At 45.5% G+C, this 17,673-nt stretch overlaps 1 protein-coding gene across 2 annotated transcripts in view; it reads right to left on the reverse strand.

Moving 5' to 3' along the window:
• Positions 1 to 7,958: 7,958 nt before the first annotated feature.
• aebp2 (AE binding protein 2) overlaps positions 7,959 to 17,673 on the reverse strand; it is a 56,672-nt gene continuing 46,957 nt past the window's right edge. For both annotated transcript variants that reach the window (XM_083662915.1, XM_083662914.1), the window contains one exon: positions 7,959 to 9,302. In XM_083662915.1, coding sequence (XP_083519041.1) covers positions 9,296 to 9,302 — 7 coding nt within the window. In that variant the 3' untranslated portion in view covers positions 7,959 to 9,295. The remainder of the gene's footprint in view (positions 9,303 to 17,673) is intronic.

The following is a 17,673-nucleotide window of genomic DNA, read 5'->3' on the forward strand; positions in this document are numbered from 1 at the left end:
GTCACCTCTGCCACGGTGAGGATGTGTGCTGTCAGAACGGAGACAAGTGAAGCGCCCCACCTCTGCAACCAAACATGCTCCTGCTGGCCAGGAATCGGCTGTAGTCTAGGCTAGGGTAAAGCCACCTATATAGTTAGCTGTCCGTTTTTTTTTGCAATTCAGTAGTATTGCAAAAATCTTTCGAAGAAAATAACAAAAACCAACATCATTTGATGCTCGTCTGAAATCAGTTGGTTTGTTTGTTTGTATTGGTGGTTGGTTGTCTTATAAAGATCGCTGACATCACAGTTTACCCACCGACCCACTAAGATCAAATCCCATCAGAACTCGTGAAAAGAGATGTGATTTATTCTGAGGTGAAATGGGCATATTAGACAATGGTATATCTCTTCCATTCTCCATGGTTACTGCTTTTCCTCTCCCGTTGATGGCACACACTGTGGATCTGAGGAAATACGATGATCATGTATAAATAAAAGCGTTTGTTATTGTTCTGCTGTGCAGCCCTTCGGCGACGCAGTCTGCAGTATATGAGAGAGATGCTGCTGGATCTGCTTAAATGGCCAAAGGGCTCTCCAGCAGTGCCGCGCGGTGTTAGGAGGAAAAACGTTAACGTCAACAGTAATGAGGGGTCTTGGGCGAGCACAAAGGAAGAGCGTGACGATGAACTCGTTCATTCAGGCTTCCCCATCCCTCCCGGGCCAACTGTAATGATGACTTACATAACCTCTGTGTACTGACTGCTTCCTTCAGAGGGTCCTGGTGTGACGTTCGCATGATGTAGACTGGAGCCCAGCAGAGGGAAGGGCCATGCAGATCTTTGGGGACTGGGATGCTGAAAGGCATGGTAAATATTAAATATATGTAAATATTTGTAAATATATATATATATATACACATATATATACATACATATCTACATACACACACACACACACACACACACACACACACACACACACACACACTAACAGTATGGTGTACACATTATAAACCACAAAGGGCTTTATGGAGGTGTTAGGGCTGGGTAATTAACAGAAAATGTATTGAAACCAACATTTAGAACCTCTGATTTAATCTAGTAGTTTGTGTCAATTAATTAATTAATTAATGATAATTTGGTTAATAGCCTATTTCCCCCAAAGCGTGCGCTCAAGAACTATCCCCCTAAAAAAAGATATATACACATCTAAGTGTTCGGTCACGTGCCTCCGCTCCATCCAAATAACATCCACTCGAAGCTGTCGACAAGACGGTGTTCTCCCCAATTGTACCTACTTTGCCGGTCGTTGCACCACCCCCCCCCCCCCCCTGCTATTCCGGGGGAAGGTTGTAGACGGGCACATGCTTCCTCCAATACATGTGCAGTCGCCAGTCACTTCTTTCCACCTGACAGTGAGGAGTTTCAGTGGCAGGAACGTAGTGCGTGGGAGGATCAGGCTATTCCCACCAGCCCGCCCTCTTACCTCTACACTACCCAGCCACCCCGTTTATGAGGGGGACCATTTTTTTTTGTAAATAAAGTTTTTATTTATTTACACACACAGACAGCATAAACACAAACAAACATTTCCAGGCCTGTAATAAATGAACATACTTGTTTTCTTGATATATTCACAACAAAAAAATAAAATAATTAAAGCAATATAATATAATATAGCCACATCACAGTGTCCCCGTCATGCTATGAGCAAAGAAGCGGTCCCATGCAATTTTTAAATACTCATTTCTATCATTGACTCTTGCCAACATGTGTTCATATGATACTATTTCTAACATGAATTCTACCCACTTTTTTAAATCTGGAGAGGAGGGGACCAGGGTTTTTGACCCAAAAAAGCATATAAAATAAATAATCGTTCATTCATCGTAATCGAGGTCAAAGTTTAAAAATAATGGTGATATTGATTTAAAGGTATACTGCCCAGCCCTAGTAGGCATCACCCATTCAATCCCAGCAGTGACCCACAAAATTGTAAACAGACCACATGAAGGGAATGCCTGCACTATAGCCTGGGGGTCTAGCTGGCTAGGGGCCCACCAGTGAGGAAGATGGACTTCACAAAGCCTCAGCAGCAGCTAGCAGATGTTTAGCCAGGAGTACTGTAGGTCCTTGTGTTGACAGAAGGGTCGACAGTCGGGGCTACTTGAGGACAGATTATTGACCCATTCCTCCAGGACGCAACGTGGAGGAATGGAAGGCTCCAGAGCTGTCAAAATACAGCATGTTTGCTCCAAACGCTTCAATAAAAGAATCATCCACCAGAACGAATAATACGAGGAGATGAAGCTACGGGGGAACAGAACTGTCACAACAGCGTTTCAAATGCACTTAAAAGAAAAACACCAGTGATTGAGATGGAGAGGCCACTCCATAAAAATACCATTAGAAGAGTTTCTTTCAGCAACAGAAGAACCGGCAATACGACAAAAAACCCAATGAAAATGACATCTACAAAGGATGGGGGGAAAGTACATGAAGTTAAACTGTTTACAAATTGTCTTGCGCCTCATATACTCCAGTCTCCCCTTCACACGCACGCACCATGCGTAGGCTCCCTCCAGATCCCCCTTGTAAAAGCCTTAAATGGGCTATTGTCACACGTTGGTGCATGTGAAACGGGCATGTTTGTGTAATATGATTTCTTTGATTTTGCCATTTTTACATTCGGCATTCCCAAAGCCAGATGTTGTTGATGAGGTGTGAAGCCTCGTGAAATCTAATGCATTCCCCACACAGAGGCCTGCCTGCAGGACTGTCTGGGCCAGTGTTAAATAGTTTTACCCTAAAGCATGAACAGTCTATTCTGTGAGGAAGTAACAGAGCAGATTTTTTTTTTTAAATCACAGTCTAATGCCAGAACAGTACTCTTCGACTAACTACTGTTTCCAACCTTAAAGCACGATAATAGCCTTTAGCATGCCACAATAATTGAACACAGCCTATAAAATAATACTCTTGTCTGAACGGTTACCACCGAAGCAGCTCCTATTCATTTCCTTCTCGGAGCTGTGTGAAGCAGTGTGGGAAAACCCAATTCCAGACCGGGATTTAGAGCAGCAGCTCATCGCTTTTGTTCTTGATGTAATGGCTCCATTCTTCATTCAGACAGTGGTGCACGGAGCCAAAGCAAAGGAAAGATTTCGCGGCCCAACGAGAACGTGAGACGGTGGATTCAGAAGAAGCGAGTGTAAGCAGAGCTGCGGACAATGGACGGGCTCCAACAGCGAGCAGTTGGGACTATACAGAACCAACCGACGAGAGCTACAAACAGGCACACTACTGTCAAATATGAGTAATGAAGCGGCTTAATGAGGTTCACGTGTCACAAGAATAAGATGCATTATATTACAGAGGATGTCTCGCTGTAACTTGGATCGATATGAAAACAAATATGACATCAATACATCGGCACGCATGCTACAGTATGGTTGCTCCAAAACAAATATCATTTATCTGGGATTTTCCTATCTAGACAGGACCTGAAGGGATGGGAGGAAAGAGTGGGTGTTACAGGGGAGGAGCTGAGAGGAGAGCACCTCGTAACATCTGAGGAGGACCAGTGAGCAGATGTCACTTCAGGGGAGCATGTAGCAGCCCCAGGAGGAAGATGGTCGGACTCTTTGACTGATTAATCGATTTAATCAAATCCATTCACACCGTAAGAGCTGAGAAAAACAGCGAAAGATTTACACATTAAAGGAACACTCTGCCCATTTTCAACCAGCTTTGTATCATTAGAACATCAGTAGTATATCAGAAAACTGTAAACTGTTTTGAAGTCTGTCATTTAATTTGACAGTTATTGAGTGTTAAAGTGTGGACCAGTGACATCACTGGTCCACACTAACTCAAATTAATAACTCATTAACTCAAATAAACTCTCAATAACTGTCAAACTAGATGAATGATGAATAGTTTGACAGTTATTGAGAGTTGATTTGAGTTCATGAATTATTAATTTGAGTTAGTGTGGACCAGTGATGTCACTGGTCCACACTTTAACACTCAATAACTGTCAAATTAAATGACAGACTTCAAAACCGTTTACAGTTTTCTGATATACTACTGATGTTCTAATGATACAAAGCTGGTTGAAAATCGGCAGAGTGTTCCTTTAACAATGATGTCAAAGTGCTCAGTACATGCCAACAAGGCAAAATAGCTACAAATTGTTGCTGAGGCCATACAGCATTTAAGCTAAGTAGACAGTAAGTCATTCTATAGACCAAATCAGCGGGATGTTTACATTTACTTCCGGGTACCCCTGAGGTCCACACATTATAATGGCGGTGGACGGCACAAACTGACGTGTTGAAGACAAAAACAGACAAAGAAGACAAAAATGGTTCGTCCGTGTTGTGTTGTTGTTTAATATCATTCATAACAACACTTTCACTAACGTTAGTGGAGACCACACTAGCTAATTTACCTGTTGGACCAGACCAGACCATAGTAGACTTGAAGCTAAATTAAATTGACGTGGCGTCAGTAGCTGTCTGTACCAGGCTCTTTCTCGCCAAGAAGAGCCTGGTGACGCGAGGTTACTCTGTCTGTAACGTTAACGACTCTGCAAAAAAACAGCGAGTTTGACAGACAAACGTTATTAGCTAGCTAACACTACATAAAACAAACACAGAAGAAAGGCTAGATACGTCGGACAAGCATGTTTACCAACCGTTTAACCATTTAAATTGAAAGTAGTCGGCCGAAAACAACGAGAGGGTTTGACAGCATTTATTTGACAACACGCACATTTAAACCTGCCGCCTTCCCCAAGTGGTACCCGGAAGTAAATTTGTTTACATGGTGACGTCACGGTGATTTGGTCTATGAAAAATAACAAACATTAAACAAACCACAGATGACAATAAACATCACATTTGTACCTTATTCACTCTCCAACTGAGGTGCAAGATCCGTACAGTATGAACCTCTTCTTCACAGTAGAAACTCTTTACACATGAAAACAAAACCTCCCGTTAGTATAAAGTAACGTTACAGAGTATTTCCTGGTTTGAGGTTGAAACTATACCAATTTACAATGTGCCTTACCGTGGCCGTGGGCCATGAAAAGTGAAATGATTCACGACACTGATGAGCTTCAGAAACTCTCTAGTTGTCCACTTGTTGTTCACATACAAGAAAACAGTTCAACCTTACAATTTAGCAAGTTAATATTGCTTGGATGCCTTTCTTTGCGCGCCAAGCTTCTCCTTCCTTGTGACGTGCCCAGACCATTTCCTCTGAAGGTTTCAAAAATAAAAGTCTCAATTTCAAAATAAACTGTCCTCTGTAATTTACATGTAAACAATAGAACCATACCATTGCAAGAAATTAGTGCATGTGTAAATGTGCAATGCTGACAAATACAGAATAAACAAATTAAATGACACTAAAATAAGAGGTCCTTTACAGAGCATATCAGTGTTCCGTTATGCAGCAGGTCCTGCAGGCATCTGCTGGTCATTCTGTCCATCAGCCCGGTCACGCCAACTGCCGTCAGTGCGGGGACGCGATGGCTCGGACAGCGTGATGGCTCGGACAGCGTGATGGCTCGGACAGGCCGCGGCTACAACGTCCTTGGGTTTATGTTCAAAAACATCCTGCCAATAAAACGGCAGGAGAACGGGTGTGCGCCAGGAGAGATGTGGATATCAAAGAAATGTGACAGTTCAGTCGGATGGCAGCGATTCTTAAGACATTATTGACAAGCGTCTCAGTGGAACGTCATAATGAGAATGACATAAAGCCATCTTTAACATTATTTATTGGAATGAACGAGTCAGGGTTACAGCGAGAGAGAGAAGATAATAAAACAATTAAATCAATGCCTGTGGAATCAATTACTGGGGAACCTTAAAGCAACTAGGAATCGCGTGCATAGTGCGCTCGATCTTAGGGTGGAGACCAGTAGCGGAGCATACACCGGGGCAGAGGGTGCGCCCGCCCCGGGCCCACTCCCATCCAAAAAAAAAAAAAAAATGTTGCATGCCAGGCCAGGCCAGGCCTGAGTGTGAGAGCAATTCAATCAATAGACAATAACATTGGTGTGTTTAAAATGAGATATTCCACTAAATATGGCTAAAACAGATTCAAACATGCAAAAAAGGCAAATTTTTCTTCGCCGCCGGCCTTAATTGAATTTTGGGGGGATGGGGGGGCCCCCTAAGAGCTTCGCCCCCCGTGGGCTGATAGGGTCGCTCCGCCCCTGGTGGAGACTGATGATGCGCCACTTGTCCTCTTCTCCCTACAAATTATAGTCCCACCACTTCTAAAGCCTCAGCCAGGAAGGATTACGATGACACACACCGCTGCCACAGACTCCACTTAGCCAAGTGAACTAAGAGAAGAAGATGCAGAAAATAAATGAAAACAAAACAAAAAACAAAACAGTTAAACACTCCTGGTCTAGATCAACTTAAAACTTTGAACATGACCTGTCAAAAACACACTTGTTTCTTCCTCCCTGAATCCTGGGAAATGGGAGGGTGAGGGCATTCACTCTTTCTGAAAAGGAGAAGTCTGTGAATAAATACATTTGAACCCAAAAATGGACAACAGTCTTAAATCCCAAAGACGTCTGTATGATGTAGTGTGCATGTGGACCTCTGTATGATGTAGTGTGTATGTGGACCTCTCCCTGAACCCAGTTTTCCCTGCAGGCGTTGTGTTGGCTAACAGCGACTCTGCCCTGTTGGCCCGGTCATTAGCTCCTCCACAGCACCGCTCCCAAAGCTGTTCTGTTGACGGACGCCAAGTCACCCAGCCAACCTCTCCAACGCAGTCATAAGCAACGTCTACTCATACTAGGGTTGTGCCATGTCAACCAAATAGCCATCACACTGAACAACAATAGTGAAACATTGCGATGGACGATGGCATCAGTGTTGGGGGGGACAGCGCGCAGCACTCAGCAGAGAGAGGGAGGCGGAGGGGCTGGTGCTGAAACTGTGACCAGAGCTGAGGCTATTTAGCCTGTTTGATAATATATTAATTAGTCATTACCATGGTGGGAGTTAATGGGGGAGCCAGGCCCCCCCAGTCGTAAAAAATAAATAAAAAAAATGTTGCTCACCATTGTGAATCTCCATCTCACTGTCTGGCTGAATATGATCATACAATTTATATCCACTTTGACAAGAATCACAGGTATCTCTTTGCTAAAGCTGTGACAGGGGGGCCTCTGACAGGGCCTTGCTGCAGCCGCCCCCTCCCTCTGGAATGCCCTCCTCCCCAGTCACATCTGACAGGCCAAAACTCATTGTCTTTCATACTCATTGTCATCTTTCCAAAAAAGCCCTTTTCACTGTTGCTTTTGACCTATAATATTTCTCTCTCTCATCTATTTTAATATTTTCTCTCTTTATTAAAGTTGTTTTATCCTGTATTTGTAAAGTGTCTTTGAGCATGGTCAAAAGCAACAGTGAACAGTGAAGCACTATATAATATACATTACAAAAACATACAATAATGAGTATTCATGTTCTGTAATTCTACTCATATTCTAATATTTCTTATATTTCCATTCTTATACTTATTAAACAATAATTAGAGAGAGACCATGATGATGCCAGACTTAAAATGAGATATTCCTCTAAATCTGGCCTCAAACGGGCAAAATTTCAAATGTAAAACGGACTTTTTTTTCCCCGTCTCCTGCAGAAGTGGCCCCCCCAAACCTAAAAGTCAAACTCCGCCTATGGTCATTACTATCGATTACGTAGATGGACATCACGATGGTCCGATGTAGAAGGCTGAGAGGTCGATGTCATCATCCATCGTGCCAACCCTACTGTAATTCATACCCCTTTCCTCGGCATATCATTCTAAGCATGGTGGAAAACACCTGGCATCATTATCCATGTCCAACACCCTGCATGCTGCAAAATATCCGTTGCTTCATCAGTTTTATTACAAAGACAGTATTCCAGTTCCGACAGTGACAACATACATTAGAAAACACAAATATCTTAACAACATAAATGCTTGAGGTACTGTAAACAACAATAATACATAGTAGACCGATATTGCTCGATAACCAATATATTGGTAGATATTTTTTTATTTCTAAGTTATAGACAGCATGTTGTGTATATTTAATCATATTTCTTAACTCAAGTTATATATAAAATATTTGTTCCATTTGTGTTTTTGTATTTCTAGTTATTTATCATTATTAAATTCCCAGTTCATTTTACTGTTTCATTGCATTGATGTCATGAAGTTGATTGTGAAACTGTAAAATATCCCGCCTACATTACATATATCAAGTCATATGTTTGATATTTGAGGGATCATTGCAAAAGAAAAGTAATATAAATATATATATATATAAGAATATCGGCCAATATATCGATATCAGATTTTTCTTTTACTCCATAATATCAGTATTGGCCCCAAAAATCCAGTATGAGTCGGGCTCTAATACACAGTTCATGTTAGGTAGCGTATTCAGAGGGGTGGGGGGGGGGTTAAGTGGGTGTGGTTAACACTGCTTTAGTCAGAGGTCAGAGTGTGTGTGTTGAAATGTCAGAGTCATGCTCAGCTGTACTACTTCCAGATGTGCAGACGACAAGCTGTGTAGGAGCGCACTTACTGTAATTACCAAGGTATTGCTGTGTAACAATATGCACTGCATCCTATATGACTGGCTTCCCCATCACCATCATCCACAGTGTCAGCAGCACTGAATTCAGCAAGTATAAATAGGACAACTTGATAAGACTTCATTCATTTAAAACACCATTACGACAACTAGGAACGTCCAATGCCCGCTGTAAGTGACAGTCCACATAGATTATCACAGCAAATACGGTTTTTGTCAAAAAACCTCAACACAAATCCACAGTACACTAGGATTTGATGGTATAAAAAAATAAGTTACAAATCTGCATAAATATTTACACAAAGCATTCATAAAATATGATGTATTTATACATCACACAAAACTTTTTTTTTTTTTACAACATTGAGTATTAAGACTATTATAATTTCAGTTTGCCGCTTGTTATAAAACATTCATTTAGGTAAAAGAACCTTTAAAAATGGTTAGTCCGAGATTCCATACCACACTTGTTGGTTATAAAAGCCGTTTCAAATATATACAAGATGGAGAAGGGGAAAGTGGAGAAATGCGATATAGGCCAAAGTCTCTCTTCCTTTTTCTCCACTTCACACCTCCTCTTCCGCAGACAGATGAAGAGCGTCCTGTCCTGTCCTGTCCTGTCCCGTACAGATAAACCTCCTATGAACAAGGATTTCCCTTGAAGTACCAAGTCCACAGCCGAGTCCTTACAGGCTGAGTACAAAGACAGGAGAGAGAGAGAGAGAGAGAGAGAGAGAGAGAGAGAGAGAGAGAGAGAGAGAGAGAGAGGGAGAGAGAGAGGGAGAGAGAGAGAGAGAGAGAGAGGGAGGGAGAGAGAGAGAGAGAGAGAGGGAGAGAGAGAGGAGAGGGAGAGAGAGAGAGAGAGAGAGAGAGAGAGAGAGAGAGAGAGAGAGAGAGAGAGAGAGAGAGGGAGAGAGGGAGAGAGAGAGAGAGAGGGAGAGGGAGAGGGAGAGAGAGAGAGAGAGAGAGAGAGAGAGAGAGAGTCAGTCTCAGTGTAACATGAGAGAGATTACAGTATGAGGGATGGGTTTGATCCTGAATGCACAGACAGACACTGAGCTGGCTTGCTTGCAGACACATTACACACTATGCATTCTACTCGGGGCCAATTAATGGAATAACGAACGACGACCAACTATGACCTCATCATTGGAGTGAAAGCAGGGAATGCCAAGAAGGATCCATGGCTTCAAAATGGCCCCGTTTGCCAATTAACAGGCTTCACGCTACATGGGAACCATCAGACTGTGGGCGAGAGAGCAATCAGCTGCAATGATGTGTCGCAACAGGGGAGCCAGCACTAGGGGAGCTACACTCCCCGAGGCTCTGATCTTTACCATAATATCATCAAAGAAATCAACGCTGTTCAATGTGTTAGAGCAGAGAGACTATGGAAACTTCAATGTGTCTGCTGCTACAATTAACATGCGAGACTAGCCCGCTGAGTTAACCGGCTACATTAGAAGACAAAAGATTGTTTTGGCTGGACAGTGGACACACACACACGCGCGCGTGCACGCGCACGCACGCACGCACACACACACACGCACGCACGCACACACACACACACACACACACACACACACACTCTGGACTGACTCAAGGGATGCACACAATTAATCGAAACTCGATTAATTGCTTGTTAAGGATTTACTTGAGCAAAGAAAAATGACTCGATCAAAACAAAACATAAAAGCAACGTGCATTAAATGGTGTTTTCAAATAATTTTTCAATGATCCTCCAGAGGGCGCAATGATATCACTGTAACAGACTGTTCAGCGTGTATGCGAGGCTCTGTGTTTGTCCCCTCGAGAGTTGCCGTACAATAGGAAGTGGGGGACTTTGTTGTTGACCACAGAGCCGGTGTGTGCTAAGTGCTAACGCTAGGAGCTAACTGAGAATAAATGTGGAAACGTGTTATAACGTTACAGCCTGACTCAAGTTTATTGTTTTATTAACAAAGTGTAAGTAATAGGCAGACCCGGACACTCGGCTACATCACTATAGCCCTTTTCAGACAAGTCATAAGATGCTGTTCAAGGAGAACAGTGTTCATTCTGATAAATTGGCTCGCCTGGAGTAACCTCGCGTCACAATCTGCGTGGGTAAGTGAGCCCCTGCGGGCGTGACGGGGATTCTGGGCAAATGTTGACATGTCTAAAAAGTTATGCCTCCACGTTTTTATGTGTTTCAAACCGTAGGCTATGCTATGCAATGCTGTGAGAAATATACAATAATTTGCTGCTGCATAAATAAACGTTTCATTGAGGAAAAAACACATTTGTTATGGTTTGAAATTTTTTGTATTTTTAATTACCGTAAATTCCGGACTATAAGCCGCGGCTTTTTTCCCGTTTTTTGGCCCCTGCGGCTTATATAACGGTGCGGCTTATCTATGGATTTTTTCAGAAAAAAAAAAAAAAATACAAATAAAATCTCTCTTTTTTAGCACTCTTTCTAACTATAAATCCACTTCTGTTTTAATTTCCTCTCTTGCCCTCTTTTCACCACACCGCGGACACTGTGTGCACTGTAAAAATAAACAACGGTGGTGTTGTGTTATGTTGTTTTGTTGAAATGTTACGGTAATACGGTAAATGGGAGCTTCCTCAAACAGCCATCTCTTTCCCGACAATCCCCTCTGTGCGTGACCACTTACATATGGTAATTACGGTAAGCAAACGGCCACTCGGGCAACAACTCCCTCCCCCGACTACCAGGAGAGAATCACAAACTTCGGCGAATTCACACAAAGGAAGATCAAGGAATATTCACAACAAGACGAGCAGTAGAAGCAACACTCTCACTTACCATGGGGAAGGTACGCAGAAATTCACACGACGCAGCTTTCAAGTTGAAAGCAGTCAATCTCGCATTAAAAGAGGGAAACAGAGCAGCCGCGCGTAACCTGGGCATCGATGAGTCAATGGTGAGGCGTTGGACGGTGCAGCAGGAGGAACTGTCTCAGTGCAAGAAGACCAAAAAGTCCTTCAGAGGTCATAAAAGCAGATGGCCCGAACTTGAAGATTCCCTTGAAGATTGGGTGTTGACCCAGAGAGCAGACGGCCGAGGCGTTTCCACGGTGCAGATCCGACTGAAGGCCAAAACAGTCGCCACCGAAATGAAAATTGAACATTTCATAGGTGGCCCATCTTGGTGCTTCCGATTCATGAGATGAAAGGGACTGTCCGTCCGGGCAAGAACTACTGAACAACTCCCTCCCGACTACCAGGAGAAAATCACAAACTTCGGCGAATTCACACAAAGGAAGATCACGGAATATTATAGGAGTGTGAAAACATCCACAATCACCAACGGGTTCCAAAACGCTGGACTGCTGCGGGATGAAGAGGATGACGCCGCCACAGCTGGCGCTGAGGGCCGTCAGAGGCTTCAGAGGCTGTTCGATGCCGACAGTGACGAAGAGGAGTTCGTTGGTTTTGAGTGACAATGAAGGAGAGAGGAGAGTGGTTGACGAAGCCACCCTGAACCTGTTCGTTTCCAACACTGAAGATGAGGACTTTGGTGGTTTCAGTACGCAGGAAGAAGAGGAAGACGAGGATTAGTGACTTGACTTCTCTGGTTACAGCCGTTTGCTGCACATATAGCCTATTGTTGTGTGATTTTGTCTGGGGATTAGTGACCTGACTTTTGTTTTGTTTTGTTGAAATGTTAATAAATGGGAGCTTCCCCAAACAGCCATCTCTTTCCCGACATTCCTCTCTGTGCACGAACCCTTTCATATGGTAATTAAACATCAAAACACCCGCGGCTTATAGACCGGTGCGGCTTATATAAGAAAAAAATAGTCAATTTTGGTCCCGCGGCTTATATACCGGTGCGCCTTATAGTCCGGAATTTACGGTACAATTAATCGATTGATTGATTGTTAACGTTACCAATGCTCGAGTTTGGAATTTGCGGAAAATGTGCATCCCTAATTGAGGGGTATCTATCGAATTAGTCGTACTTTACACCTCTGTCATTTATGTTTTTTTTTGCTTGTCCTAGTTGTACTTACTACTTTGTAGCACCCATGTCAGCGCTGCCAATGCTGCCATATTGGTAGTTTCCCAACTCAAAGTAAAGTTTTCCTAATTCCGATTCAGCTTCCTGAGACACACATCGGGGACCGTGACTGGAAGGCAGTCACCTTTGAATTCATGCATTCAACAAATATTGGGGCACATGACAGTTTTTTCGTAACCTGACGCTGCCAGATGGACGGTATAGCTCCACATAGGTTTCACTAAACCAGTCGATCTGGGTTTGAAGTCACCAGACCCGCTGACGGAGGCGGGCACTTGTCCAAGCTACTTGGCAGGTGATTGGATGACCCATCTGTCTATCACCGCTGGTGGGTGTTAACTTCAACCAATCAGATCGCGGAAGGTGCCTGTGGATGATCTCCGTGGTATTCATTGATTGAGTCCTCGCGGTCGTAAAGTCACCTTCGAAGCATTTAGTTAGATTATAACGAACTAGTTGTGTGGCTTAGCCTTCCCAAATGTTGAGGGTCGTTTTTTAGAATTTAATACATAGAATTGGGAATGTTACATTCAATTTCATTCACTGCCTGTCACTTCCGCGGCGGCAGCCATGCTGATGAGTGAAAAGAACTACAAAGACCATGTACCCACTACTTGCCCAGACGAGCCAGAGCCCGCCTACGGCCGCCTCTGATTCGTCGGGCCATGCCGGCTCGACCAATCATCTTAACTGCCTGTGCAGGTCCAGACCGTCACGGAGAACCAAATGCAATGTGAGTTCACGTGACGGGCGGTTTACCAGGCTAGTTTTTTCGGCCTAGGAGGCTGAAATTTGGCATGGAGGTCAAATGTGTGTGCGTGTGAAGATGTGTGTTTGGGTTCATGCCAAATGCCAATTGGCTAAAAGGGGGCGGTGGGGGATTTTGAAATGCAGGGTGGTAGCAGCAGAGTAGGGTCGGCTCTGCCACAGCTATTTCAAATTTGCGCTTGTTTTTTTATTATTATTAAATGGTTTGATATGAGCTTGCCAAATTCAAATTGACTCCCTGGTATTAATATTTCTCCATTGAAGTTTGTCTTTATTCTATGTGTGACCCAGTTACATTTGGTCCAGTGCCTAGTGTCCTGTACTGTGTAACTGTCATTAAAGCATTAAAGTGAAAGTCAGCATTTTTCTGCATGCACCCACCCACTGCAGTTGCTGAATTAAAATAATTTAAATGAACTGTAGGTACAGTAGGACTGCAGTTGCTATGCATTTTAACCATTAGCAACCACATGGGCGTGATACTGTACGTGCCGTGTAAGCCTACTTGATACAGACTGATAGGAAAGAACAATAGAATGAAGTGGGACGGGTGGATATGAAGGGGAAAATATAACTTCTTGAACCACGGTACCACATGACTATCCTGCTGATGTAGGTAGACTTGCAGATAGGTGCAGTACAGTATACTGCAGCGAAGCCAGTATGTGATTGGCTGGCTGCCTGTGGGAAATGTAGTTCAAAGTCTGTCATTTCCCATCAGCATGGAAACGGAGCGACCGCAATCAGCATCAGCCAATTTATCTCATAGAAAATGACTGGCCCTGTGGCAACGGATGGGGCTCTCAAGCTGCTCGCGTGCAGTGTGAACATAGTGTGCTCGTGATTTCCACTTTCCAGCTCACCCTGCAGCTCCCATTCCAAAGCACTCACACCTCTGAGCTGGCTAGGGCTTATCTTCAGCTCACTCACACCTCTGAGCTGGCTAAGCCTTATCTTCACCTCACTCACACCTCAGAGCTGGCTAAGCCTTACCTTCACCTCACTCACACCTCTGAGCTGGCTAAGCCTTACCTTCACCTCACTCACACCTCTGAGCTGGCTAAGGCTTACCTTCACCTCACTCACACCTCTGAGCTGGCTAAGCCTTACCTTCGCCTCACTCACACCTCTGAGCTGGCTAAGCCTTACCTTCACCTCACTCACACCTCTGAGCTGGCTAAGCCTTACCTTCACCTCACTCACACCTCTGAGCTGGCTAAGCCTTACCTTCACCTCACTCACACCTCTGAGCTGACTAAGCCTTACCTTCACCTCACTCACACCTCTGAGCTGACTAAGCCTTACCTTCACCTCACTCACACCTCTGAGCTGGCTAAGCCTTACCTTCGCCTCACTCACACCTCTGAGCTGGCTAAGCCTTACCTTCGCCTCACTCACACCTCTGAGCTGGCTAAGCCTTACCTTCACCTCACTCACACCTCTGAGCTGACTAAGGCTTACCTTCACCTCACTCACACCTCTGAGCTGACTAAGCCTTACCTTCGCCTCACTCACACCTCTGAGCTGGCTAAGCCTTACCTTCGCCTCACTCACACCTCTGAGCTGGCTAAGCCTTACCTTCGCCTCACTCACACCTCTGAGCTGGCTAAGCCTTACCTTCACCTCACTCACACCTCTGAGCTGGCTAAGCCTTACCTTCACCTCACTCACACCTCTGAGCTGGCTAAGCCTTACCTTCACCTCACTCACACCTCTGAGCTGGCTAAGCCTTACCTTCACCTCACTCACACCTCTGAGCTGGCTAAGCCTTACCTTCACCTCACTCACACCTCTGAGCTGGCTAAGCCTTACCTTCACCTCACTCACACCTCTGAGCTGGCTAAGGCTTACCTTCACCTCACTCACACCTCTGAGCTGGCTAAGCCTTACCTTCACCTCACTCACACCTCTGAGCTGGCTAAGCCTTACCTTCACCTCACTCACACCTCTGAGCTGACTAAGCCTTACCTTCACCTCACTCACACCTCTGAGCTGGCTAAGCCTTACCTTCACCTCACTCACACCTCTGAGCTGGCTAAGCCTTACCTTCGCCTCACTCACACCTCTGAGCTGGCTAAGCCTTACCTTCGCCTCACTCACACCTCTGAGCTGGCTAAGCCTTACCTTCGCCTCACTCACACCTCTGAGCTGGCTAAGCCTTACCTTCGCCTCACTCACACCTCTGAGCTGGCTAAGCCTTACCTTCACCTCACTCACACCTCTGAGCTGGCTAAGCCTTACCTTCACCTCACTCACACCTCTGAGCTGGCTAAGCCTTACCTTCACCTCACTCACACCTCTGAGCTGGCTAAGCCTTACCTTCACCTCACTCACACCTCTGAGCTGGCTAAGGCTTACCTTCACCTCACTCACACCTCTGAGCTGGCTAAGCCTTACCTTCACCTCACTCACACCTCTGAGCTGGCTAAGCCTTACCTTCACCTCACTCACACCTCTGAGCTGGCTAAGCCTTACCTTCACCTCACTCACACCTCTGAGCTGGCTAAGCCTTACCTTCACCTCACTCACACCTCTGAGCTGGCTAAGCCTTACCTTCACCTCACTCACACCTCTGAGCTGGCTAAGGCTTACCTTCACCTCACTCACACCTCTGAGCTGGCTAAGCCTTACCTTCACCTCACTCACACCTCTGAGCTGGCTAAGCCTTACCTTCACCTCACTCACACCTCTGAGCTGACTAAGTCTTACCTTCACCTCACTCACACCTCTGAGCTGGCTAAGGCTTACCTTCACCTCACTCACACCTCTGAGCTGACTAAGCCTTACCTTCACCTCACTCACACCTCTGAGCTGGCTAAGCCTTACCTTCACCTCACACCTCTGAGCTGGCTAAGCCTTACCTTCACCTCACACCTCTGAGCTGGCTAAGCCTTACCTTCGCCTCACTCACACCTCTGAGCTGGCTAAGGCTTACCTTCACCTCACTCACACCTCTGAGCTGGCTAAGGCTTACCTTCACCTCACTCACACCTCTGAGCTGGCTAAGCCTTACCTTCACCTCACTCACACCTCTGAGCTGGCTAAGCCTTACCTTCACCTCACTCACACCTCTGAGCTGGCTAAGCCTTACCTTCACCTCACTCACACCTCTGAGCTGGCTAAGCCTTACCTTCACCTCACTCACACCTCTGAGCTGGCTAAGCCTTACCTTCACCTCACTCACACCTCTGAGCTGGCTAAGCCTTACCTTCACCTCACTCACACCTCTGAGCTGGCTAAGCCTTACCTTCACCTCACTCACACCTCTGAGCTGGCTAAGCCTTACCTTCACCTCACACCTCTGAGCTGGCTAAGCCTTACCTTCACCTCACTCACACCTCTGAGCTGGCTAAGCCTTACCTTCACCTCACTCACACCTCTGAGCTGGCTAAGCCTTACCTTCACCTCACTCACACCTCTGAGCTGGCTAAGCCTTACCTTCACCTCACTCACACCTCTGAGCTGGCTAAGCCTTACCTTCACCTCACTCACACCTCTGAGCTGGCTAAGCCTTACCTTCACCTCACTCACACCTCTGAGCTGGCTAAGCCTTACCTTCACCTCACTCACACCTCTGAGCTGGCTAAGCCTTACCTTCACCTCACTCACACCTCTGAGCTGGCTAAGCCTTACCTTCACCTCACTCACACCTCTGAGCTGGCTAAGCCTTACCTTCACCTCACTCACACCTCTGAGCTGGCTAAGCCTTACCTTCACCTCACTCACACCTCTGAGCTGGCTAAGGCTTACCTTCACCTCACTCACACCTCTGAGCTGGCTAAGCCTTACCTTCACCTCACTCACACCTCTGAGCTGGCTAAGGCTTACCTTCACCTCACTCACACCTCTGAGCTGGCTAAGCCTTACCTTCACCTCACTCACACCTCTGAGCTGGCTAAGCCTTACCTTCACCTCACACCTCTGAGCTGGCTAAGCCTTACCTTCGCCTCACTCACACCTCTGAGCTGGCTAAGCCTTACCTTCACCTCACTCACACCTCTGAGCTGGCTAAGGCTTACCTTCACCTCACTCACACCTCTGAGCTGGCTAAGGCTTACCTTCACCTCACTCACACCTCTGAGCTGGCTAAGGCTTACCTTCACCTCACTCACACCTCTGAGCTGGCTAAGCCTTACCTTCACCTCACTCACACCTCTGAGCTGGCTAAGCCTTACCTTCACCTCACTCACACCTCTGAGCTGGCTAAGCCTTACCTTCACCTCACTCACACCTCTGAGCTGGCTAAGCCTTACCTTCACCTCACTC

This window comes from Poromitra crassiceps, assembly GCF_964638095.1.
Source record: "Poromitra crassiceps genome assembly, chromosome: 30".
Taxonomy (NCBI): domain Eukaryota; kingdom Metazoa; phylum Chordata; class Actinopteri; order Beryciformes; family Melamphaidae; genus Poromitra; species Poromitra crassiceps.